We start from the raw sequence: 26,048 nt of genomic DNA on the forward strand, positions 1-26,048 counted from the left end.
AACTATAGGTGTTAAGAGTTTATATACTAACCCCACAGAGTATTTTAGTTTAACTACATAAGAGTTATCTTCTAATTCATTCTGTGAATTTTACTGTTCTGAATTTCTAGAAATTCCTTTGGAAATAAACATTATTGCAAAGAGGACTGCATGAGCTGAAGCAACATGGTGTCCTGTGAGCTCAATCTGTTTTTAATCAGAAAAGGTCAGACAAAACAAAACCCAAGCAAAGCATCAAACAAAGGAAAAATAAAGACAACTCAAGTCAAATGTCCAGCCAAAGGATTTATGGGAGACTCCATCAGGGATGGACCGAGTCAACGGGCATTTCACCTCTGAGAAAGATATATGGAGCCACAGCTGGACTGTCCATCGGCCGTCGATGGTGTTTTTTAGTTTTTATGGCCCATGTTTATTATTATCATTATTATTGTTATTAGTTTGTAACGGTATAAACGGTGAAAGGTGGTGGATTGGCCAACTGGTCATGACTGACTCTGGGCTGGACCAATTACAGCCGAGGAGGTCGAACTTTAAAGTTTCGTATCAGGATGAAATTTGTCCCGTACTTCAGGTACAATGAAACAAAGACACAAAGCTGGAGTTATCCTGTCTTTACGCTGTTTCTTCTTCTCTCATTCTCCCCCTCCCTCTCCTGTTGCTACCTCAATCATCAAACTGATCAATAATCAGGTAGGGCATTAACAGGGAGAGGGGGGCACGAAGAAATACTTTGCTTTCTTATTCTTATTTAAAATGTCAACTTTTATTAAATAATGATCTGAATCTTACAACCAAAGTTTTTAACCTGATGTCAAATGTATAGAAATCCATTATTGTATATAGTAACTATTAGGTCTCAGTAAGCTGTAGTACTTTTTCCTTTGGGAAGGTACCACCAGTGCAGTCTGCACTTCTGTTGAATCTATTTAATTATTGTAGAAAAATAATTGATTTCTGTGCATTTGCATCAAATTAAAGTTGATTACGTCGATTAAGCATCACGAGGTGGAGGGTGGGTCCTATTATTCTTTTTTTGCTGGGACTTGCCAACCCTGTTAGCTAGCAGTAATATTAAACAACCTAAGTACTCTTTAAAACACCAGAATATGGAGGATGGTGCAGCTTTAAGTTTATTATATTGGTCAGTATTGATGAACTATGAAATGTTTTGGCTGCAGTGTATTTCCTGCATACAGGTCTAACAGAATAGCTTTAGTGTTTTGAGTTTGAACTTATACAAAACACAGCAATATATTAAAAAAAACACAGTTTTATTGACTATAAAATACACTCTATTGGAGTCATGTCGGTGTGGGCAGAAATCCAAATGTAGGATATGGGACATAAAACACGGTGCCATCTCTAGACTCCATAGTCCCACAGGAGCTCCTCTCCAACCGCGATGTCCCTCAGGGCGATGAACAGCACACTCTCCCGAGGACCAGCAGGGAAGTTCATTGTGAACCTTTGTGGCTTCACGTTTGGATTCCTTTGGCAATGGTTCATGTGCCTTCCATAGGAGTCCTTGTGCAGGTGGCAGGCACAGGGGGACGCAGTGGGATCAGCCCTGTGGCACTCGTCCCTGTAGAAGAAGAGAGACCCTGACTGCAGCCTCCGATTCCCTGCAACTTTGGTGATGCACGTCCCGTGGTAGTCGCAGACGACGTCTCCTTTGTTGAAGGGCATCAGGGCGATGACACCTGCGAGCAAACAGGAAGTCATCATAAGCTCTTTAGAAATGTTGACTTGCTGTCAAAAGAGGGTGTGGTCCAAACGATAGGTGCATTTACCTTTGCCCTTTTCCTCCCCAAAGTCCTTCAAAGCCAGGCCCTTCCATTTCTGCTCTGAAATCGAGGAGATGAGGGACGGGCTGTCCTGGATCCTGGGCTGTGGAGCAACCCAGGCCTGTAGGACGGCATCAACAGTGGGCTTGTTGGTGCTCCAGGTCTCCTTATCTAATGCCGTCCGTACTCTTGCACGCTGAGGGGCGTTGCCTCTTCTGGCACACCCTGACCCAGAGCGAGGCGTGAGGAATACTGCAAATCAACCATCTGAGTCAATCATATATATTTGATCCTCTGTGATGTGAAGTATTACTGAGCTATTTGTATATATTAGAGCTGTAAATAATGGAGGCAGGGCGTCCATTAGCATGACGGGCTTACCGAGGATGTGCTGAACTCTCTGCTTAAGCTGAAGCTCCCTCCACTTGCGGTAGTGGGCTCGGTGGTGTGGAAAACCAGCCTGTACACACCGGCGTTTTGAAGGTGGCTCTCCATTTAGGGTTACTGGGAAGGTCCGCTGGAAGGCATCCCATTCTCTGAGTGGTGGGCGCTTTGTGGAAATGGGCCTACACAGAGTGAGAGAGAAATCCACCAATAGTTTGTATGTGGAAACTTGTAACGCAGGTTTTCTTGTGCTAGTGGGTAACATAAAAACGAAAAGCATACCTGGCCTGTCCCGAGGTTTCTACTCCTCCTGCTGAGTGTGATGCTGACCCAGCAGCAGGATCCTCAGTGTCGCTGCGCAGGTATCTAACCAAATTAGAGAGGTGAAGCAGTTCTACATCCACCAACAAACGCAGCAACACGTGTGTTTGAGTGTTATGACCACACTGGCAAAGGTTTGCCAGTATGGATCCAGTGTGTGCAGCACTCACCTGGCCCTCAGGCGCCGTACATCTCCTCCTGGGTTGGTCAGAGGGACCCCACCTTCTCCCAGGAAGAACCTGCCCCCGTCGTCACTGCCAGCTCTTTGGTTTTGTAAGCACACTGGGCGGATGTTCTTAAAGTAGCACTCCAACAGCTGCAGAGACAAGAGCCATCAATGACAACTATAAATCACCTCCCAGGGTCCACACAGAGCAGGAAGAGAGTCGCTGCTGAGAACAAAGGACTTACTTCTTCTTCCTGGATGGTCATCCTCAAGCTTGCCCTTCGCTCCATCCAGTCCTGCACCTGTGTGTGTGGGACAAAGTGTTGGAGCTCAGGGTGATGCACACTTCCATCAACTATCACTTATAATTTACTGTTTTTGTTGGCGGCGCTTACAGAAAGTTCCTGAACAGCACTTGCTGTCAGTCCGTGCTGTAACATCAGGATGGCCTCGCAGTACTGCCTGAACGTTGTCATGGCAACGTTGGGGATGCAATCACCGCCTGCAAGCTTTTGGTGGAAATACTCGATGTCCTTTTTGGCCACGGCGAGGACTTCCTTCTTATCAGAGCTGTTGCAAAGGTGACAGTAAGACAGTGTTGAAAGTGCGTATGTGTCCTGCAGTATGTGTGAGCCAGAGTGGCAACAAGCTCATCAGACCTCTGTGTTGGGCAGGTTTGGGGAGTGTCTGTGACGATAAAGCCACGACTCTGAAGGCGACTGCAGAGTTTGGTGCAAGATGTTGCGTCCTTGCAAAACTCCTGCAGCTCCGAGAGGCTCCAGAGTCGACCTTCCCTGGAAAACAGCTTCTGGGAGGCAGTAGCTCTGGAAGCTTCTTGCTCCCTCTCCTGTGCTGTGCCGTCTTTCAGGCACACTCTGCTCAGGTGAGTCCAAATGGACAGCTGGGGCTTGTTGCACAGCAGGCAGTACACAATGTTTTTCTCCATGTTGTTTGGACTGCAAATACAAAGAGAGAGACAAACTCTGCACATCACTTTATAGCAGCAGTAGCATGTCTCTGTATGATGCAAAGCTAGCTATGTCGCTACACTGGACACCGAGCAGTAGCTACTTTAAAACTGAACCTTTGTTGATCCTCTGCTGTTTCTCCAAAGCACACAATGTTCTGCACAAAGACATTTAACTTTAGCACATGTATAAAACATGCACGCACACGAGCAGTTCGTTCAGCTAAAAGAAACGCTTCATAGAAACCATTTCTACAACCAGCAAACGCAAAGAAAACAAGCCATGACTAAAACAGCAGTTACGTAAATGAACAAAAGTTGCTAAACAAACAAAACTGAACCAGAAAGTCTCCAGACATCATGTAACCACTGTTTGACAAACGGTCCTACCGTAGGATGATGTTACGGTGACGTCTGACAAACCATCCCACTTAACCGAAGCTGCAAATTCGATAGTTTTGTGCCAAAAGCAGATGGCGTTTTCACTTTATGAAATGAACAAACATTCACAATGGCTTAAAACAATATAGTATCCAAGTCAATAACATGCTAATACTTCCAAGTATGAAAACGGAGTAGCGTTAAATCACCCGGTGTTCCAGATTAACTGGTGACGGTGGAACAGATGGTGGATTTTTTAATATTTTGTTGTTAACAGCAACAAGACTGGCGGAGTGTGTCTGAGGGAACCTCACAAATGTCACAGATGAAATATTTAGTGTTTATTTGCTGGTTTGTTGGTAGCAGCTCCTGAAAAGCAAGTCTGCAACACTTCTGTTCGACTGTCACCAACTGATCTGAGACACCAGTTAATCTGAGACACCGTCTCCGAAAGTGTCGGAGCACCTTTGCGAACAGTACACACACCAATACACACAAGCACGCATATTGGGACTAAGTCCAGCAACACACTACAGGGGAACCCCGACTTACGAAATTAATCTGTTCCCGACGGTTTTTCGTAAATCGAAGCACCCATCGCGCCTTTTGAGTGAGAAGATGCTGGCTGGAGACGAAGTTCTTGGTGGTGGAGGCTGAAGAAAGCATATGCATGCATACATACAGCACCACCATGGGGGAAACTGGCATAACATTAGGGTGTAAAGTTCTTGATTTTTTAATTCAAAGATTAATCAGGCTTTAAACATCAGGAGGTAGTGCAACAGACACTGAAGTGCACATTAAAGATCAGAGAAAACATTATTTTTATTAACAAAAAGTTTTAATCCACCAACAGCCCTGACATCTAAAACACTACAAGTAAAAAAAGAAAGGCAACAAAAAACAATTCAGACATTTTCACACAATTAGTAACACTTCAGCTTTCTTTGTAATGTCTGCTTGTATTTTAAGAAGTATCGCATTTGGGTAAAAATATTACCAATAACTCAAAATTAGAGGAGTAAGTGTATATATGTGTCAGCTGTATGCATGCATACATATGCTGCATGTACATGACACTCTAAACATTAAAAGTAAAACTTACATTTTTTTAAACTTGTATAATTTTTTTATTTTATATTTTTTGTGCATTTTTATGTTTTTGAACTAATCACTACTGCTACTTTCATCGCTTTTCGCCTTCTAAGGCACACTTTCACCTGAAGGTTGACTTGTTGCTGGCCTCTTTGTGAAAAATCTATCCAACGACGTCTGTCTCTGTCTACTTTTCAAAATGGATCTGAAGTGGGAGAGGCAGACGTCACCAAAATGCTCTATAGCACGAGCGGTAAAGTTCTTTTCAGGGTGATTTTGTTCGACAAAAGCGGCCACCCTCTGAAAAGCGCAGAGAATGTCCTTGATATCGGCCGATGGTATGACGGCCTCCTCCTCCTCTTCCTTGGTGAATTGTTGCTGTACTGATGAGTGCAGCATCGCCTCCAACTCTTGCAGCTCTGCCGTTGACAGCTCCTCTCGATGTTCATGCACAAGGTCGTTTATATCCTCCTCGTCAACCTCCAGTCCCAGGGCGGTGCCGAGATTTACGATCTCCTCAACCTTGACTTCAGGTTGAGGTTCCCCCTCAAAGCCTTCAAAATCTCGAGGGGCAACAGCATCAGGCCACAGCTTCCTCCAAGCAGAATTTAGCGTTCGACGACTCACCTCCCGCCATGCCAAAGAAATCAACTTGAGGCATGCAACGATGTCGAAATGATTTTTCCAAAACTCCCTGAGGCTGAGCTGCGTACTCTCTGTTATGTCCGAACACCGTTTGAACATGTGTTTCGTGTACAGTCTCTTTAAATTAGAGGTCACTTGCTGGTCCATGGGCTGGAGGAGAGGGGTCGTGTCGGGAGGGAGGAAGAGAACCTTGATGAACGAGAACTCCTCCAGGATGTCGTCCTCGAGGCCAGAGGGGTGGGCGGGGGCGTTATCGATGATCAGCAGGCACTTCATGGGGAGATCGTTCTCCTCGAGGAACTTCTTGACAGCAGGGCCAAAGACCAAGTTGACCCATTCGACAAAGAACTGTCGGGTCACCCAGGCCTTGGGGTTGGACCTCCACATAACCTCGAGCCTCTCCTTTAAAATTTTGTGTTTCTTGAAGGCACGCGGATTTTCTGAGTGGTACACTAGGAGTGGCTTGACCTTACAGTCCCCACTGGCATTAGCACACAGGGCGAGGGTAAGACGGTCCTTCATGGGCTTGTGGCCTGGCATCTTTGTTTCCTCCGCGGTGATGTACGTACGCCGCGGCATCTTTTTCCAGAAGAGGCCAGTCTCGTCACAGTTGAATACCTGCTGGGGGATGTAGCCTTCTTGATTTATAAGTTTCTCAAATTTTTTAACAAAGTCTTCGGCAGCCTTGTGATCGGAACTTGCTGCCTCGCCGTGACGCACAACGGAGTGGTTGCCAGTCCTCTTCTTGAACCGATAAAACCACCCATGCGATGCCCTGAACTCTGGGGAGGTTAGGGGTGCCTCCTGCGAGGACGTCGATGCCGTTGGCTGCTCATCGGAAGCTGCCTTACTTACTAAATCATTATAAATTGAGGACGCCTTCTCGCAAATGATAGTCCCTGTGAGGGTATTGCCAGTCTTTCCCTTGTCTTTAATCCAAACAAGGAGAAGCCTTTCCATCTCGTCGTGTATGGGGGTCCTCCTTTTGGACATGATGGTGGTGCCCATTGAAGGTTTACCTGCTTTGATGACTTCTTTTTGTTTGAGAATTGTTCCTATGGTCGAAGGATTTCGGCCATACTCGCGTGCAATAGCACTAAGTTTCACACCTCGCTCATACTTATCAATAATTTCTCTCTTTGTTTTCATCGACAGCACTTTACGCTTCATTTTGCTAGCTGCTGGTTCAAGTGGAACAGCGAAGCGCAAGTACGGAAGCCAAGGGGTTGTCACATGATTCGGAAGGCATTGTGGGCATTGTAGGCTCAGCCAATCAGAGCCAGCGGATTTCGTTACGCGGGCATTTTGCCGTAACACGGGCAGAAGTATTGCCGTTCAGTGCCTTCCTAACTTGAATGTTTCGTGAAATGGGGTTTTCGTAAGTCGGGGTTCCACTGTATTCTGCATTAGCCAAGTCAGCTAGCATTAGCATCAATCAACCTGCAGCCTAAACCCACAATGTACACACAATGACCCGCATCCTTTACCGAGATGTGCGAATGACCGAACAACATCCTGTACTGTGAGGTGCGCCGTGCACATTCATTGTAATGCGTGTTTACTAACCTGAGGCAGTGAAGCTGCTGTCAGCCTGGGTAACAAGTAGACGAAAACACAATAATCTTCTTTAGACCGTGAACACAAAAGACACACATGCTGTGCTGGCGTTAGCTTCACAACAGGAAGTTCTTTCTGTGAAATTCTTCTTCTGCGCCCCAAAACACTGCTCGGTACCACCATCGCGCTCTGCGCCCGCTAGTGCCCGGATGTAGAATTGCATTTTAATGCCTGAAACTCACAATCCAACAGGTTTTTGCAACGTGTTTTTAAATCACTGTAACTTTTGAACCGTTCGCTCAATTGAAACTAATCCAATTGTTTCTGAAAGCAGAGACTCTGCATTTAACTTTGAATATGCATGCACAGTTTGTTCACCTGATAGAAAAGTCACGAAATTACCTGATGCTTGTAAAAACGCCAAAGTTAGCCGGTTTACTCTGTAGTTTCTCCGTAGGGTTACATTCACCTGGAAGTATGTCTGTGAAGGTTCTCAGTCATCCAGCTCAGCGTAGTGTAAGGAGCTACTGATGGAGAGTCCCACATTTAAGCCATATGGGAGAGTCCCCAAGAGGGTTATGGACCCCTAATCATCCTCTACCTAATCATAGGTGTGAAGATAACAAAGCCAGCAGACAGGGTGGCACCTTTGTCTCTCATGCATGAAGAGAGACGCCTCTGAAAAGGCCTTCAGGCCTCTTTAAGTGCAGTCACACCTAACAAAAAGGGATCTTAAACCTGGATTATAGATGTTCAACGATGGTCGTTCACACAGCACAAAAGCATTGCACATCTGCCTTTCACGAGCTGCCGTCTTCCAAGGAAAAGCATTTACAATTCCTTATCAGCTGTCAAAGGGTTTCCCACAGCTCGCCTCCTGCCTCTTCACAGCCAGGGAGCTTCTAACGACCTCTGACCTCCTGTAGTTTGGAGTTATCAAAGTAACCCAACCCATGACATTAATGTTTATGCTGAGAGATGGGCTTAATATGATGGAGTTGGTTCATGAGGAGATTTACTTGTTTGAGAGGAATCAGTAAATATGGTGAAACTAGCACCCCCCCAAATAAAAATCAGGTCTGACTTTATAGAAATGCTGTTGAATGCATTAGCTTTAAAATAAGTGAGGAATGTGCTTTTCTATCTCCAGTGCACCCAGGAGGCATTTCTGCTGCACACAAAGGTAACTGAATATCATTTCTTCTTTTCAGGTTGGAAATGTGTCCAGACTCTAACATGGACCCACGGGCCCCACCCTTGGGATTTATGAGGAACAGGGAAAATGATCAGGAGAGAAGCAACAGACTGACTGAAAGAACTGGAACGAGCTCATATAGAATCAGCTAAACAATATTCTGGATGAACAAATAGAAGCTTAAATACCTCAGACAAAACTATTATGAAACGGCCCCAAAGCTAAAAAATAACAGCATGGAAACTGTGCAGACAGTTAGAAACATTAAAAATCCACCTGCTTATTGCTGCAAACCCAAAGATACAGAAGGATCCTTTTGGTCCTCCTTTGTCACTTCCCTGCTCCTCCTCTGCCTCACCCCGTGCTGTCATCCTGGGTTTGCATTGAAAGTATTCCCCACCTGATCCCTTATCTATGTAATGCTGAGCTTGCTAAACATTTTTTATACTTTTTGTTTTATTTGTGTTTATTAGTGACTCCAGAACTCGTGCAGCTGTTAGTGATCACAGCAAGTTTCACAACCCCAGTTTTAGTTTTCCACTCACCCTTTATTTACAGACAGTCATCAGTAACATTGTCAGCTCTGTCTTGCCTGTTGATGATCTTGTTTTCACATTTTGGGGTTGATCCTTTTAAATAAACTATAAAAACAATCCACGTGTCAGAGCCTCGTTTGTGGTGATTATTATAGAGTCAAGATTCTTTATTTGTCACATGCACAGTTATACAAGTACAACACGCAGTGAAATCTATCCTGACACGCTCCTGCACTGTGGAAAGGGGACAGAAGAACATGATATTATATACATTAAGTATACAAAATATACTTTGATGTATATATTATATACACTGTAGGTGTTGGAGCTGTTATCGATGAAACACTGTCCTTCTCCCTGCCGTCTCTCTTCATGAGATCCTCCACCGATGGGCCAAAGCAGGCTGTCATTCCCAGAATAGTCCAGGTCTCTATCTTACAATAAAACACAGACCGATCTCTGCTTCCTCCTCTTCCTCCTTCATCCCCTCTGAAGATCCAGAAAAGGGTTCAAAGAGTCTCTACTCCCTGTCAAAATTAGGGCTTAAAAAGTTTTCTCCCCCAATAAAGATTAAACCATAAGCTGGGAGGGCTGGGTTTGTTTGCTCTCGCTGGTCTGATCGAGCATCCCTGATGTTTCACACTGGTTACCAGTTCTTCAGAGGGAAAACACAGGTGGGAACAGGAGAGAAACAAGGCACAAGTCCACACTCCCCACTCTGAATGGCACAACTTGCCTGCAGTTGGCCACACCGTTCCTCTACGTGGATTAGATGCATCTATGCAGTGAGTAACACACCAGTTTCTCTGAGGGCAATTTGACCTTCCCCTCCAATTTTGCTCTCATTAAAATGTCACACAAACTGGGATTTTTCCCCCGAGAGCTTTAAAATGTAAAATCTGTCTTAATTATGCTGCAGGACGTGTGAGGCAGATGGTAACTTGTTCTGTGCAAGAAAAATACCCTCTGGTCAGCTTTCTGTTATGGCCTCTATCACTTCAAAAATACTGTGGTATCTAAGACATGAAGTTTTAAGTGGCTACTCTCATACTGAAGTTTAATTGACCAATGATGTGTATTTAAAATCTGTGTGAACTCTTTAAAAGTGTCTTCCACATGCACCCACTCACCATAGTTCCTGGTGGAGAACAGCTGCTCTAGTGCGTTTTGCTCCCTGTAGTCGTATGAATGGAAAACTGCACTCACTGGCAGCAGCATGGGCACACTTAAGCTTTCTTCTGACAAAACTAAGTGTCATCACCAGAGGTTCCATAGTCAGAGTAAATAACATTGGAGATAACGGGCACCCCTGATGAGTGGAACGCTCCAATGTGACAGGTTTAAAAACTATTGTTTGTTACAAAAGTTGAACCCATCTGAGAAAATGATTTCCAAATCCATATCTTGATGAGTGATCAATAGTTAGACGTCTGTCTAATTCCTGCTTTGTGTCTTCTGTTCGTGTCTGGAACTGAAGTTCAGATGGATCGACTGATACATTCTTCTCACTCTGCATTTCCTTCATTCTCCATACCAAGAGTTTTCTCGCTTTCCCTCCTTGGTCATACTAAGACTGCCACATTAGACTTTTTGCTGATGCATCAGAAGAGAATTTATTATATTCAGTTCTCAAACGTAACAATTCACTTTGATGAGTCATTGCTAACGTTTAAGTCTAATTCCAAAGATCTGTTTCTCTGTTTATCCAGGGTTTCCATTTGTTGCTGAGGATTTCCCCTCTAATATATGCTTTGAATGAAGTTTGGTATCTCAAAGTCATTTTCTATTTTCTCCTCTATAAATGTAGCAGATTCACATTTCTCCAGACATTTTCTGTCAAACTGTCAGTTTGGGTTGTTATGGACAAATGTTCCTATATTATCAGACTGACTCGAATGACAGCAGAATTCTATTTAATCAGGATTTTGTTCCCTCCACACTTCCACCACGTTGATATAAATTGAGTGATTAATCGTCTAGTTTGGGCTTTATGTATCTGAGCCTGTTGATCTATACTCTGGTTTAGAGTACAGTTAAAGTCTCCTCCAATTATATGAAGTCCTTGCAAAGCAGATACAGTAAGAAACAGATCTTCAAGAAATGTAGGTTGATTTTAATTTGGTCAGTACAAACTCACCAAATGTAAAGTCCTTGGAGAGATGGTTCAGGAATCAGATAAGGACACCTGTGTTGGTTTGGCTTTAGAGGTGTTAGGGTGCAACTGCTGATCCTCGGCGCCGTCCCAGAGACCAAACAGACGCAGGTTCTTCCTTCGGACGTGGTTCTCCAGGTCGTCAGTCTGATTTTCAGCTTCCTCATCACACCAGGACAGAAACACATGAACATTAGACCGGAGCATTCGGGGAGTGAAAGCAGTATTTCAACCTTTAAGCTGAACTAACGTTTTACCCTCCTCTTCATCGTCTCGTCTCCCTGGTGTCAGAGACAGGACACCTACATGAACCTCTAAAAGATGATGTCATCAGTGACCAATCAAGAACGAGAATAGATGACTGTGCTACAATAAGTCTTAGTTTCCCTGTCACTGTATTTTAGGAGTGTGGAGCTATAAAGTTATTTTAAAAACTAAGCCGAGCCTGAGAGTCGTGGTGAAGCACAGAGAGCTCTGACGGCCCGGACTCGCCCCCCAGGTGGAGCTCTGCACAGCCACACTGAGCCAGCTCACACACTCAGCTACACCTCTTAGTTTACATCAGCGTGTTGATGTTTGAATCCATCCACCAACACGAACCTGATGTAGTTTACTTTCATTTTGAGTCGATCAGCTGACTCTCAGATCACAGCACGGGAGATGTACGTCATTAGCCTGCATGATTGACACAGATGACAAGAGATGAATCCTGACCAATCCTGGCACCTGTCAAGAACAGGAAGGTGGACACAGAACGCTGCGTATTCCAGGAAAAGCTGGCAAATGATTGTTTGGTGTTGGAGTGTTGGAGACAGTATCTGTGTGCAGTTTGATGCTGAGGAGCATCAGGACATTCACAGTGCTGACAGTGAAGTAGCTGCTCGCCCTGAAGTAGACGATGAGCAGCAAAGTTTGCAGCCAGCTGAGGAACAATCACAAACAATACATAAATAATCTGCAGCCTGTGATCTGAACACAGCACATAATGATCGTGTGTCACAAAGTTTTGCTGAATAAAAGTGTCGTCACCTTTGTTTTCTTGCAGATTATCATTGTACAGGTGAGCTCTGCTGATCTCTCCACCTTCTTCTACGTCTTGACACCTTTAAGTGACATCATCCAGGTGTGTTTGTGCTGATGCCTACAGGTGTGTGTGTGTGTGCAGGTAATACCCTGGAAGAGGTGAACATGATGAATGTTTCAGGCTGCTGTGATGTTGGTGTGTAACATGTTCTAATCAGGCCCAGACACAGAAACCATTTTAAAAGACAAATTTATATTTTACAGTCTTCTTCTAAATCTTTGTAAACAAACTGAATCATTCTTTAAAATAAAGTTTGTTTTATTTTGAAAATCATCAGAGTGGAAACTGATGACGATAAACATTATTGTGAAGAGTCTATAAATACTGATCATTGATTGGAGCTGTCTCCAGCTGTTTGTAGATTGTTTTGCCCTTCAGCTGCCTGGATACTGATGACATCATGGGGTGTGACCTCTGTGATTGGCTACTCTGAGTTAGTGCTCAGCTGCTGCTACACTTTCAGTCGGTTCACTCACACACACTCACACAGTTTAACAGTCAGAGAGCTGCTGATGAAGATGAAGGAGCTGCTCCTCTTCCTCTCCTGTGTCCTCTGTGTCTCTGCCAATGGTGAGTTTGTCTCGGTAAACTCTGGCAGGCCGGCAGCAGCTTATTGATCGGTGTTTCATTTCAGGTCTGCACGGTGACGTTCATATAAACGGCTGTTCAGACTTTGATGCAGAGGACATGTATGGACTGGATGGGGAGGAGGTTGCCTACGCAGACTTTACCAACCACACGGAAGTCTACATGCTGCCTCCTTTTGCCGATCCTATGGCTTACCCCGGAGCTTATAAACAAGCTGTGACTGAGCTGAAGGTCTGCAGACACAACCTGAAGGCTCTTGGCGCGGTGATGAAGGACTACCCTTCCAATAACCGTAAATACAAACATTTAACGTGTGTCTCACCTCACCTGTGTTTACCTGAAATGATCAGCGAAGAAGTAATCAGTCCAATCAAACACAGCCAGTGAAACAAACTGATTAAAGATATGAAATCATTCCACCTTAAACACATTCAGAAACTGACATGTTTCTATTAAAGACCACATTTATTTTTCTTCATTAGTTTCTCTGAAGCTGAGCAGAGTTCTGTCTGTGTTCGTCTTTCTCTAGTTTAACTTCACGATTCTGACGTCAGGCTGGTTTCTCTCACACAGGCAGTGATGGCATCATCTCAGTGAAGGACTGAACAAGTTATTGATGTTTATCACGATCACCTGCTCTGATCCTCTGCCTGATGTGTTTGTGCACAGATGCTCCTTCAGCTGTGATGATCTACACCAGAGATGAGGTGGAGTTTGGAGAGGAGAACACTCTGATCTGTCATGTGACTGGTTTCTATCCTGCTCCTGTCAACGTCTCCTGGACCAAGAACGGACAGAAGGTCACAGAAGGATCCAGCACCAACGTTCCCTATCCCAACAAAGATGGACCCTTCACCCAGATCTCCAGACTGCAGTTCACCGCACAGCTGGGAGACATCTACAGCTGCACAGTGCAACATCTGGCCCTGACTGAACCACTGACCAAGATCTATAGTAAGAAAACTTTATTTAAACAAAAATCACTGACAGACGAACACATGTGAAGACTGAACCCAGTGTTCATCAGAGCAGCTGGATCTGATCTGATAGTTTGACACGATGATTTTTGTCACACATTTTGGAGCCAATATGATCATCGTATCCCACCAATGATGGGAACAGAGTTTAATACACTGAATCATATGAACAGTAAGTAAGAGCATACAGAGAACAGCAAGACGACACAGAGCAAAGCAAGCAAAGCAAACTGTGGGCTGTAGAGCCTTAAGTACAGACAGCAGAGCAACACAGAGACAGACAGACAGAGCAGACGTCTCTGTGGCTTCTCTTTATAGGGGCCAGTAACTCCACCTCCTGCTGCTGCTGCAGGGTAACTTTCCACTTGTCCTCCAGCCAAAAACAGCTGGTGCTGGGTAAGGTACTGGTCAGGTACTGGTCAGGGCTGTGGATCAGGGTTATCTACAGCTGGGTGCCCTTTGATGAACTCTTTGCTTTGCCTTATCACAATAGGTCAGGACACAGTCAAACGCCACATATTAATCCTGGTTGTTAAATCTCACAACAAGCAGAATGCATCAACAGGTACTCTGACAGCAAGTGGCATAATCTTATGATAAACATGTTAATAATAGCTGACCTAATTATATAGGTTATATAGTATTGTAATGATCGTTAAGGTGACTTTACTGTGATGTGTTCAGTATCTGTTACAATGTAACCACCTTAATAACCCACGGTGAGGGCAAAAAGTCTTGTGCTTAAGAAGCTACTTGAAAGTTACAGTATATATGTTCACTGCACATAGATATTGTCCTGATTCGCATTTGAGGTGAGACAAACGACCGAAGGTCCATAGTGGGTCAACACAGTGATTTTATTAAAACACATATATGTGGTGAAGATGAGCTCTGCAAAACATCAGCCTCAATCTCCCCAGAACAATAGGTGGGGTGTGATATTTATAACATATGATAACCAGTAGCCTGCGTCACTGCAGATGCATGTTCCAGTAACTCCAGCCTGGACATATTCTAAAAAAGAACAGCTCCTTCCTGTACCACCCGCCAGATGCATCCTGTTATCCCACTCTTCTGGACTTATCTGAATTAAACTGTCACGTATGCAGGTAAACAACCTTTGCAGTCAGTTTCTTAATACTGTATACTCAGGCAGACTATGTGTCTGTGTTTTTAACCTTAGTGCATGACCCCCCCCCTCTGTGTCATCTGTTACCAGGCAAACTTCAATGCAGGCTGCTGAATGCACACAGGCAATATGTGAAAGATTATTACATAACTATGCTCCCACCTGAAATACAGACTTTAATATAACATCAACAGTTTCAATAAATGTGTCAATGAAATAATAATGATAAATCATAAGTGATGCAACAGTAATAATAATGATTATTAATAGTACAGTAAAATAATATTTCATCCCGACAATATATAGTGCATATAGTTATATAGGTATACTTTCCCAACATTCCCCTGGTCAATCAATTTAAGACAAATGAATTCCTGTTCGTTTGCAAAGCAGACGACACAGCATCCCTGAAAGAATTCTCAAGAAACTTAAAACGAGCCTAATTATAGGAAAATGAAAATAAGGCATGAAACATACCAGTAGACACAAATTACATACGTGGATTACATGACACCATGTGTGAAATTGGTATAATTAAACAATTAATTCCCAGTTTTGGATTTCTTCTTGGTGCAGCTTCTTTTTCTGAACAAAGGTCTCAGTGTGAGCTGTGAAATGTCCTTTGATAGCTTCAGGGTTAATTCTGGAGTTCCACAGGGCTCAGTGCTAGGACCAGTTCTGTTTACATTACCTTTAGGTAACACCACAATAGGCACAACATACCTCCGTCATGCAGATGACACCCTCCTCCATGTATCCAACACACACCAGTCAACCTGCAGGAATGCCTCCAGAAAACAAAGACCTGGATGACCTCGAACATTTTGCTCCTACATTTAGATAAGACTGAGTTTATTGTACTCTGTCCTACAAAACCTGACTGAAGACTCCCTGAAAAGCCTTCAAGCATGAATACTGACAGGGATTAGATGACAGAGTATATCTCTGTCATCAGCTCTTTAATAAATCTCTCTCCATTACAACACTTCACTCTCAAACCTCAGACTAACTACAATATATAGTACAATATTTAGTTCTGAGCTCAAATAAAATAATTATTGTGGGTGATTTTAACATCCATGTAGATGCTAAAAATGACAGCCTCAACATGGCATTTAGTCTGTTATTAGACTCAATTGGCTTCTCTCAAAATGTAAAAGAACCCACCCACCACTTTAATCACACTCTAGATCTTGTTTTAACATATGGCATAGAAACTGAACATTTAACAGTGTTTCCTGAAAACCCTCTCCTGTCTGATCATTTCCTGATAACATTTACATTTACAATAATTGATTACACAGCGGTGGAGAGTAGACTTTATCACAGTAGATGTCTTTCTGAAAGCGCTGTAACTAAGTTTAAGAATATAATCCACCCACTGTTATCATCTTCAATGCCCTGTACCAACACAGAGCAGAGCAGCTATCTGAACGCTACCCCAACAGAGGTCGATTATCTTGTTAATAATTTCACCTCCTCACTACGTACGACTCTGGATACTGTAGCTCCAGTGAAAACTAAGGTCTCTAATCAGAAGTACCTGACTCCGTGGTATAATTCTCAAACACGTACCCTAAAGCAGATGACTCGTAATCTGGAGAGGAAATGGCGTGTCACAAATTTAGAGAATCATCATTTAGCCTGGAGAAATAGTTTGCTGCTTTATAAGAAAGCCCTCCGCAAAGCCAGAACATCTTACTATTCATCACTGATTGAAGAAAATAAGAACAACCCCAGGTTTCTCTTCAGCACTGTAGCCAGGCTGACAAACAGTCAGAGCTCTGTTGAGCCAACCATCCCTTTAATGTTAACTAGTAATGACTTCATGAACTTCTTCACAAATAAAATTTTTATCATTAGAGAAAAAATTACCAGTAATCATCCCACAGATGTAATATTATCTACAGCTACTCTTAGTACCATTGATGTTAAGTTAGACTCTTTTTCTCCAATTGATCTTTCTGAGTTAACTTCAATAATTACTTCCTCCAAACCATCAACGTGTCTTTTAGACCCCATTCCTACAAAACTGCTCAAAGAAGTCCTGCCATTAATTAATGCTTCGATCTTAAATATGATCAACCTATCTCTAATAATCGGCTATGTACCACAGGCCTTCAAGCTGGCTGTAGTTAAACCTTTACTCAAAAAGCCATCTCTAGACCCAGCAGTCTTAGCTAATTATAGGCCAATCTCCAACCTTCCTTTCATATCAAAAATCCTTGAAAGAGTAGTTGTCAAACAGCTAACAGATCATCTGCAGAGGAATGGTTTATTTGAAGAGTTTCAGTCAGGTTTCAGAGCTCATCACAGCACAGAAACAGCTTTAGTGAAGGTTACAAATGATCTTCTTATGGCCTCTGACAGTGGACTCATCTCTGTGCTTGTCCTGCTAGACCTCAGTGCAGCGTTCGATACTGTTGACCATAATATCCTATTAGAGCGATTAGAACATGCTGTAGGTATTACAGGTACTGCACTGCAGTGGTTTGTATCATATCTATCTAATAGACTCCAGTTTGTACATGTAAATGGAGAGTCCTCTTCACACACTGAGGTTAATTATGGAGTTCCACAGGGTTCAGTGCTAGGACCAATTCTGTTTACATTATACATGCTTCCCTTAGGCAGCATCATTAGAAGACATAGCATACATTTTCACTGCTATGCAGATGACACCCAGCTCTATCTGTCCATGAAGCCAGATAACACACACCAATTAGTTAAACTGCAGGAATGTCTTAAAGACATAAAGACCTGGATGGCCGCTAACTTTCTGCTTCTTAATTCAGATAAAACTGAGGTTATTGTACTCGGCCCCTAAAATCTTAGAAATATGGTATCTAACCAGATTCATACTCTGGATGGCATTACCTTGGCCTCCAGTAACGCTGTGAGGAACCTTGGAGTCATTTTTGACCAGGACATGTCCTTCAACGCACATATTAAACAAATATGTAAGACTGCTTTCTTCCATTTGCGCAACATCTCTAAAATTAGAAATATCCTGTCTCAGAGTGACGCTGAAAAACTAGTTCATGCATTTATTACTTCCAGGCTGGACGACTGTAATTCATTATTATCAGGATGTCCAAAAAACTCACTGAAAAGCCTTCAGCTAATCCAAAATGCTGCAGCAAGAGTCCTGACAGGGACTAGAAGGAGAGAGCATATTTCTCCTGTTTTGGCTTCCCTTCATTGGCTTCCTGTTAAGTCCAGAATTGAATTCAAAATCCTGCTCCTCACATACAAGGTCTTAAATAATCAGGCCCCATCTTATCTTAATGACCTTGTAGTACCATATCACCCTATTAGAGCACTTTGCTCTCGCTCTGCAGGCCTACTTGTTGTTCCTAGAGTATTTAAAAGTAGAATGGGAGGCAGAGCCTTCAGTTTTCAGGCCCCTCTTCTGTGGAACCAGCTTCCAGTTTGGATTCGGGAGACAGAAACTATCTCTACTTTTAAGATTAGGCTTAAAACTTTCCTTTTTGCTAAAGCATATAGTTAGGGCTGGACCAGGTGACCCTGAATCCTCCCTTAGTTATGCTGCAATAGACGTAGGCTGCCGGGGGATTCCCAAGATGCATTGAGTTTTTCCTTTCCAGTCACCTTTCTCACTCACTATGTGTTAACAGACCTCTCTGCATTGAATCATATCTGTTATTAACCTCTGTCTCTCTTCCACAGCATGTCTTTTATCCTGTCTTCCTTCTCTCACCCCAACCAATCACAGCAGATGGCCCCGCCCCTCCCTGAGCCTGGTTCTGCCGGAGGTTTCTTCCTGTTAAAAGGGAGTTTTTCCTTCCCACTGTCGCCAAAGTGCTTGCTCATAGGGGGTCATATGATTGTTGGGTTTTTCTCTGTATCTATGAAGCGCCTTGAGGCGACTTTTGTTGTGATTTGGCGCTATATAAATAAAATTGAATTGAATTGAATTGAATATTTAAAATTAGAATGGGAAGCCTGGCCTCCAGTTTCCAGGAGTAATTATTAGTTATGAGTTATGGTCAATCTCTCTCTTCCACAGCATGGTGGGGGGCAGGGATAGCTCAGTAGGTAGTGTGGACGCCCCCACTGAACAGCTGCCCTGAGGTACTCCTGAGGGTCCCTGCACACTGCTCCCCGGGCGCCTGATTTTTCGGCTGCCCACTGTAACACTGAGAAGCACAATGACAACATTCAACAATTAGACTTAACAGCCCCATTTTCCTTAATTTGAAATAATACATGTAACTGAAATCCTTCTGGTTTGCACCGTAATATAGCAGCACAGACAGGAGCTCTGAGTCAGCTCAGCAAAACTTTAAATGAGACAGTGACAGTGAGGAGGTCCGACAGATATTTGAGGATGCAGCTGATGGCAACATCAATGAACTCTGTCATTGGATATATTGGAAAATGCATGGACGATATCATCACTAAAACCACCGTCTGCAAATATCCAAATCAGAAACCCTGGTAGATAAGGACATTCCTGCTAAGCTCAAAGTGCGGACCTCTGCCTTTAACTCAGGGCATTCTGATGCATATAAAGCAGCCAGGTATGACCTCTGAAAGGGGCCACAAAGGACTACAGGGACAAAGTGGAGTCCAGCTACCACAGCTTTGACGCCAGGCGCCTGTTAAATGGACTGCGCTGCATCACTGACTACAAGAAGGAAAACACGGCAGTGTTCAGCCCACAGCGTCTCTCGCAGACGAGCTCAACAACTTCTACGCTCGTTTTGTTGCAGACAACGAGGAGCCGCTCCTCTATCCTCAGGAGGACAGTGAGGCTGTAACTTATACTCTTAAAACAGAAGCTGTGAGATGGTCTTTCAAAAAGGTCAATCTTCACAAAGCTCCGGGACCGGACGACATCTCAGGCCGGGTTCTCAGAGCATGCGCCGACCAGCTGGCAGGGTGTTCACCAACATCTTCAACCTCTCCCTGAGGCAGTCAGTGGTCCCCACATCCCTCAAAACAACCACCATCATCCCCGTTCCTAAGAAATCAGAGGTCTCCTGTCTGAAATACTACCGCCCTGTTGCACTGACATCCGTCATCATGAAGTGCCTTGAGTGGCTGGTCAAAGGTCACATCTGCTCCTCCCTCCATGTTACATATCTGCAAAGTTTGGCATGAACGCCAACATCCCTTCAAATTTCTACAATCTAAGACCGAGAGCTTGCTGACAAGCTGCATCACAGTTTGGAACAGAAGCTGCTCTGCAGCAGCAGGAAACCACAGAGCATCACTGGCATGAGGCTTCCTGCCACTCAGGATGTTTATCTCCAGCAGTGTCTCTGCAAAGCACACAGCATCATCAAGGACCACAGCCACTCAGCACATCAGCTGTTCTCCTTGTTACCATCTGGCAGACGTTACAGGAGTCTGTCTGCTCGGACTACAAGACTCAAACTCTTTTTACCATCAAGCCGGCACCACAACACATAATCCCTAAATGACGTAACGTTTATGTGAATCCCTCAGTGCAGGTCTCATCCCTTCAATAATGTGATGCTCATTGGGGCCATTGTCTTAGCTTCTTTAAATAAAGTTAGTATAGCCATATAAACCAATCTGTCCCATGTGTAACTGGGGTTCTGACCCAGTGTGTGTATTTTGTTAGTGTCAATAAGAGTCGTCTCTGCACCCTTTATCTATTAAACTTTTACTAAACCTTCAATAATATTCTAATGTAAGAGTGTTAATAATGAATATGTCTTTATGATCTCCTGTTAACGCTCACATCTGGCCTAATTCCTGTTATTTGTTCTTATAGGATTATGAGTTAACTTTATTGTCATTGTTGTCATAAACATATAAATACAGAGTAATGAAATACAGTAACACAAGGGCTGGAGCTCCGGGCTTTAATCTTAGGAGTTTGTTGGGAGGATCACTGCTGCAGCGGCTTCATGTGGTCCACTGCAGATATGATGGATAGTTAGGTGATAGTTGTTTCCCTCCTACGCCTGCCGACCCTTAGACGTCGTCCTCCGCCTGACTCCTCCACTCCACCTTTGTGCCCCATCGGTGACCCAGGCCTGCGTACTGCCGGTGTTGCTCCTCCACAGGCTCTTGGCCTGGTGATCTGTGTTGTACCCTTCAGTTGGTGAGCTGCTTCATCTGTGAGCAGTTATCTGTTTTCCTTCATGTCAGGAGAGTCGTTATTGTGAGTGTGTGCAAACATCAGTTAGTAAGTAACTGTTTTCTCGTCCTGTGAGCTCTTCTTACTCTCCCTTTTCTTTAACTTCCTTTTCCTCTCACTTACATGTTTCCTCTTTCACAAACTGTCTAATCACACTCTCCAGTGTGTGTGACTTCCTACATCTCTTACTTTCTCATTCTCAGTTTATTCCTTAAACATATGAAGTGCAATTTGCTTCTTTTGTTGGGCAGTAAAATCCCTCTGATGTTGTGGGACTCTCAAAAACTTAATTCCTGGTTCAAGCCAGACACTCTGTCAGTGTTTCATGCTCCTCTGATGCTCTTTGAAATGTTGTTTCTATTTTAGCCATAGAAGAAGGATTGCACACAGTCTGACCAGCATCAAGGCAAGTGTTTCAGATACCACTGATCTCTTTATAATTCTCTCCCACACAACACCTAACTGTGCTCTTTCTGTCCCTCCTAAGACCCCCTCTCTCTCTCTTTCATGGCATTTTTAATCTCTCTTTGCTATCTGGGCTGATTGGGACCTGATGAGTGTAGAAACAAAGAATTACCTGATTTTTTTAAGCCTGATTTTTGTTTCTGAGAAAAATGAGATCCACATATGAGGACATTTGTTTTAAATGCTGATCGAACAGTGACAGTATAATGTCTATAATGGTCCAGACAACCTAAGATGTGATGTCCACATATGTGGATGTTAATCATCTATTCTAGTGATTCAAAGCTATAACTTGATCAGTTCTGCATCACACAACTGTTATTTCTGTTTTTCTTTTCCCAGACAGATATTTTTGTTCTTTGAATTTAAATGTTTCTTTTCCTCTAAAATGCTCAAGTGTAGCTACTTTGCCTTCATTCCTACTTGTTTGGGAAGAGCTGTGATCCAGCTGTTTGAGTGTATTTTAATTTCTTATATTATATTTGGAGATGTGTTGTTTCCACTTGCCCTGATCACCTCCTGTGTGTATTTAGTGTGTGTTTCATTCACTCTTTGTCAGGTCGTCTGTGTATTTTCCCTCCATGTCATGTCACAGTGCTCATAATCACCATAGTTTTTCATAGTTACCTCATTCTTGGGACTCTTCGGGGTGTTTTGTTGCTTTAACTAATTTATTATCAACAACCATATAAAATTATGCATAAAATGAATGACTACTGTAAAAAATTGTGTTTTCTTTATATATGTTTATTATGTAAATGTGCTTTTATTTATTCACTCCACATAAAATGTAAAAAATAGTTGTTTTTTGTCTATTTACAATTCAAATTTTAACTATTTAATTCTTTGCTTTTTCCTTTTAAACAACTTTAAAGTGAAACAACACAAAACACTGCAAATCACAACACAATAAAATATAGATTAAAATATGCAAAAGAAAAAGAAGATGCACGTTTTCTGTCATGTAGGTCTGGGATGATTTTTTGGGAGAGTGTTTTCCTTGCTGGGGTCACAGACCTTTGCAAAAACTGTCTCATAGAGCTCTGGGTTGGTTCAGGTGCATGTGGTGGTGTACTGCATACTGCTGTAGATGCAGCAGCAGCAACAGTTGCAGACACACTGGCACCTTCATTAGTATCACACTCAACTGACTGTGTTCCATCTTCCCATTGCACTGATGGGTGGACAGCTGTCAGGAGCCTGTGCAGGGTGTTTGTGGAGCCGGCTCCATATGATATCCTCTACACTCTGCCTTTGTGTTGTCAACAACATTAAAATGCTTCCAGATTTGGCTTTTCTTGGTGTCACTTAATAACCCAGGTAATTAAAAACATGTTCAAGAGTCTACGTGAAAGTTACAGTGCACATGTTCAGTGCAGATAGATGTAGAGTTTATATAGTTACATAGACATACATGTCATCCTGTGTGTCCTGTTTGCCTCCAGATGTGGAGCTTCATGTTTCTCTCTGTGTGTCTGTCTCCAGAGGTGGAGCTTCATGTTTCTCTCTGTGTGTTTGTGCCTCCAGAGGTGGAGCTTCATGTTTCTCTCTGTGTGTCTGTGTCTCCAGATGTGGAGCTTCATGTTTCTCTCTGTGTGTTTGTGTCTCCAGATGTGGAGCTTCATGTTTCTCTCTGTGTGTTTGTGTCTCCAGAGGTGGAGCTTCATGTTTCTCTCTGTGTGTTTGTGTCTCCAGATGTGGAGGTTCATGTTTCTCTCTGTGTGTTTGTGCCTCCAGATGTGGAGCTTCATGTTTCTCTCTGTGTGTTTGTGTCTCCAGAGGTGGAGCTTCATGTTTCTCTCTGTGTGTTTGTGTCTCCAGATGTGGAGGTTCATGTTTCTCTCTGTGTGTTTGTGCCTCCAGAGGTGGAGCTTCATGTTTCTCTCTGTGTGTTTGTGCCTCCAGAGGTGGAGCTTCATGTTTCTCTCTGTGTGTTTGTGTCTCCAGAGGTGGAGCTTCATGTTTCTCTCTGTGTGTTTGTGTCTCCAGAGGTGGAGCTTCATGTTTCTCTCTGTGTGTTTGTGCCTCCAGATGTGAAGCTTCATGTTTCTCTCTGTGTGTCTGTGCCTCCAGATGTGGAGCTTCATGTTTCTCTCTGTGTGTTTGTGCCTCCAGATGTGGAGCTTCATGTTTCTCTCTGTGTGTTTGTGCCTCCAGATGTGGAGGTTCATGTTTCTCTCTGTGTGTTTGTGCCTCCAGATGTGGAGCTTCATGTTTCTCTCTGTGTGTTTGTGTCTCCAGAGGTGGAGCTTCATGTTTCTCTCTGTGTGTCTGTGTCTCCAGATGTGGAGCTTCATGTTTCTCTCTGTGTGTCTGTGTCTCCAGATGTGGAGCTTCATGTTTCTCTCTGTGTGTCTGTGTCTCCAGATGTGGAGCTTCATGTTTCTCTCTGTGTGTTTGTGTCTCCAGATGTGGAGCTTCATGTTTCTCTCTGTGTGTTTGTGTCTCCAGATGTGGAGCTTCATGTTTCTCTCTGTGTGTTTGTGTCTCCAGATGTGGAGCTTCATGTTTCTCTCTGTGTGTCTGTGTCTCCAGATGTGGAGCTTCATGTTTCTCTCTGTGTGTTTGTGTCTCCAGATGTGGAGCTTCATGTTTCTCTCTGTGTGTTTGTGTCTCCAGATGTGGAGCTTCATGTTTCTCTCTGTGTGTTTGTGCCTCCAGATGTGGAGGTTCATGTTTCTCTCTGTGTGTTTGTGCCTCCAGATGTGGAGCTTCATGTTTCTCTCTGTGTGTTTGTGTCTCCAGAGGTGGAGCTTCATGTTTCTCTCTGTGTGTCTGTGTCTCCAGATGTGGAGCTTCATGTTTCTCTCTGTGTGTCTGTGTCTCCAGATGTGGAGCTTCATGTTTCTCTCTGTGTGTTTGTGTCTCCAGATGTGGAGCTTCATGTTTCTCTCTGTGTGTTTGTGTCTCCAGATGTGGAGCTTCATGTTTCTCTCTGTGTGTCTGTGTCTCCAGATGTGGAGCTTCATGTTTCTCTCTGTGTGTTTGTGTCTCCAGATGTGGAGCTTCATGTTTCTCTCTGTGTGTTTGTGCCTCCAGAGGTGGAGCTTCATGTTTCTCTCTGTGTGTTTGTGTCTCCAGAGGTGGAGCTTCATGTTTCTCTCTGTGTGTTTGTGTCTCCAGATGTGGAGGTTCATGTTTCTCTCTGTGTGTTTGTGCCTCCAGATGTGGAGCTTCATGTTTCTCTCTGTGTGTTTGTGTCTCCAGATGTGGAGGTTCATGTTTCTCTCTGTGTGTTTGTGCCTCCAGATGTGGAGCTTCATGTTTCTCTCTGTGTGTTTGTGTCTCCAGAGGTGGAGCTTCATGTTTCTCTCTGTGTGTTTGTGCCTCCAGAGGTGGAGCTTCATGTTTCTCTCTGTGTGTTTGTGCCTCCAGAGGTGGAGCTTCATGTTTCTCTCTGTGTGTTTGTGCCTCCAGAGGTGGAGCTTCATGTTTCTCTCTGTGTGTTTGTGCCTCCAGATGTGAAGCTTCATGTTTCTCTCTGTGTGTTTGTGCCTCCAGATGTGGAGGTTCATGTTTCTCTCTGTGTGTTTGTGTCTCCAGATGTGGAGGTTCATGTTTCTCTCTGTGTGTTTGTGCCTCCAGATGTGGAGGTTCATGTTTCTCTCTGTGTGTTTGTGTCTCCAGATGTGGAGGTTCATGTTTCTCTCTGTGTGTTTGTGTCTCCAGATGTGGAGGTTCATGTTTCTCTCTGTGTGTTTGTGTCTCCAGATGTGGAGGTTCATGTTTCTCTCTGTGTGTTTGTGCCTCCAGATGTGGAGGCGTCTGCTCAGCCTGATCCAGGTGTTGGACCCTCTGTGTTCTGTGGAGTGGGTCTGACTCTCGGTCTGTTCGGTGTGGCTGTTGGAACCTTCTTCCTCATCAAAGGAAACGAGTGCAGCTGATTGGCTCACGGTGACGATATCATTCTATGACGAGCTCCTAATCAGTGTGACTGCTGTAGGTGAGTGTTCAGAGTTCGCCTGTAATGAGCATCAGATCCTTTGTTCTGTCTGGTTCCTTTTTACCTGCCTCACCTGACGTGCTTAATAATGGAACATCTGTATGAGCTGTGCCGTCAGCCGCTGGTGTCAATAAAGTTTAACTCTGGAATTCAAAGCAAAGCTATTTTCAGCTGCTCTCACACCACCAGCAGATTTTACCTGGACTCTGTTCCTGCCACAATAGTAAAGGAGATGAGACTCAGTTTGATGTGACCTCAGTGTGTTCATAAACTGCTATAATGTGTCTTTGTTTATCAAACCGTGTTTCAGATTTTCATATATCAATAAAGTTTAATGACGGATTCTGTGTGTGTGTGTTGAGTCAGACTTTGAGCTCTAACAGAACATTAATGATGTCTGAATTTGTCTTTGCAAACACAAAGATGTCAAACTAAATCCTGATGAAGACTCTGCTGATGAAAGCAGGTGACAGAAAAATCAATGAGTGTTTATAGAAATGAATCTAACATGTTTATATTCCTGTTGTAACATGTTTTAAT

At 43.6% G+C, this 26,048-nt stretch overlaps 2 protein-coding genes across 6 annotated transcripts; one reads left to right on the forward strand and one right to left on the reverse strand.

The window, feature by feature from the left end:
* Window positions 1-1,255: 1,255 nt before the first annotated feature.
* Window positions 1,256-7,443, reverse strand: LOC146389439 (uncharacterized). Of its 2 annotated transcripts, none has more exons than XM_084911072.1 (9): window positions 7,313-7,443; window positions 3,318-3,614; window positions 3,054-3,228; window positions 2,904-2,960; window positions 2,663-2,808; window positions 2,454-2,537; window positions 2,169-2,353; window positions 1,794-2,039; window positions 1,256-1,703 (listed from the first exon to the last, which is right to left on the reverse strand). In XM_084911072.1, the coding sequence occupies exons 2-9, from the start codon at window positions 3,602-3,604 to the stop codon at window positions 1,366-1,368; spliced, it is 1,518 nt and encodes a 505-aa protein (XP_084767198.1). In that variant the 5' UTR covers window positions 3,605-3,614; window positions 7,313-7,443; the 3' UTR covers window positions 1,256-1,365. The 2 variants fall into 2 exon arrangements, with proteins under 2 accessions (XP_084767198.1, XP_084767188.1); XM_084911062.1 differs by lacking the exon at window positions 7,313-7,443 and adding an exon at window positions 3,730-4,091.
* Window positions 7,444-12,720: 5,277 nt separating this feature from the next.
* LOC146389440 (H-2 class II histocompatibility antigen, A-U alpha chain-like) lies at window positions 12,721-25,850 on the forward strand. 4 transcript variants are annotated; one of them, XM_084910550.1, is made up of 4 exons: window positions 12,721-12,840; window positions 12,905-13,150; window positions 13,528-13,812; window positions 25,319-25,850. In XM_084910550.1, the coding sequence occupies exons 1-4, from the start codon at window positions 12,783-12,785 to the stop codon at window positions 25,447-25,449; spliced, it is 720 nt and encodes a 239-aa protein (XP_084766676.1). In that variant the 5' UTR covers window positions 12,721-12,782; the 3' UTR covers window positions 25,450-25,850. The 4 variants fall into 4 exon arrangements, with proteins under 4 accessions (XP_084766676.1, XP_084766685.1, XP_084766695.1 ...); XM_084910559.1 differs by lacking the exon at window positions 25,319-25,850 and adding an exon at window positions 14,816-22,970; XM_084910569.1 differs by lacking the exon at window positions 25,319-25,850 and adding an exon at window positions 21,467-22,970.
* The last annotated feature ends 198 nt before the right edge of the window (window positions 25,851-26,048 follow it).

Source organism: Perissodus microlepis, chromosome 3, assembly GCF_051167445.1.
Source record: "Perissodus microlepis isolate ML-2025 ecotype Zambia chromosome 3, ASM5116744v1, whole genome shotgun sequence".
Lineage (NCBI taxonomy): Eukaryota > Metazoa > Chordata > Actinopteri > Cichliformes > Cichlidae > Perissodus > Perissodus microlepis.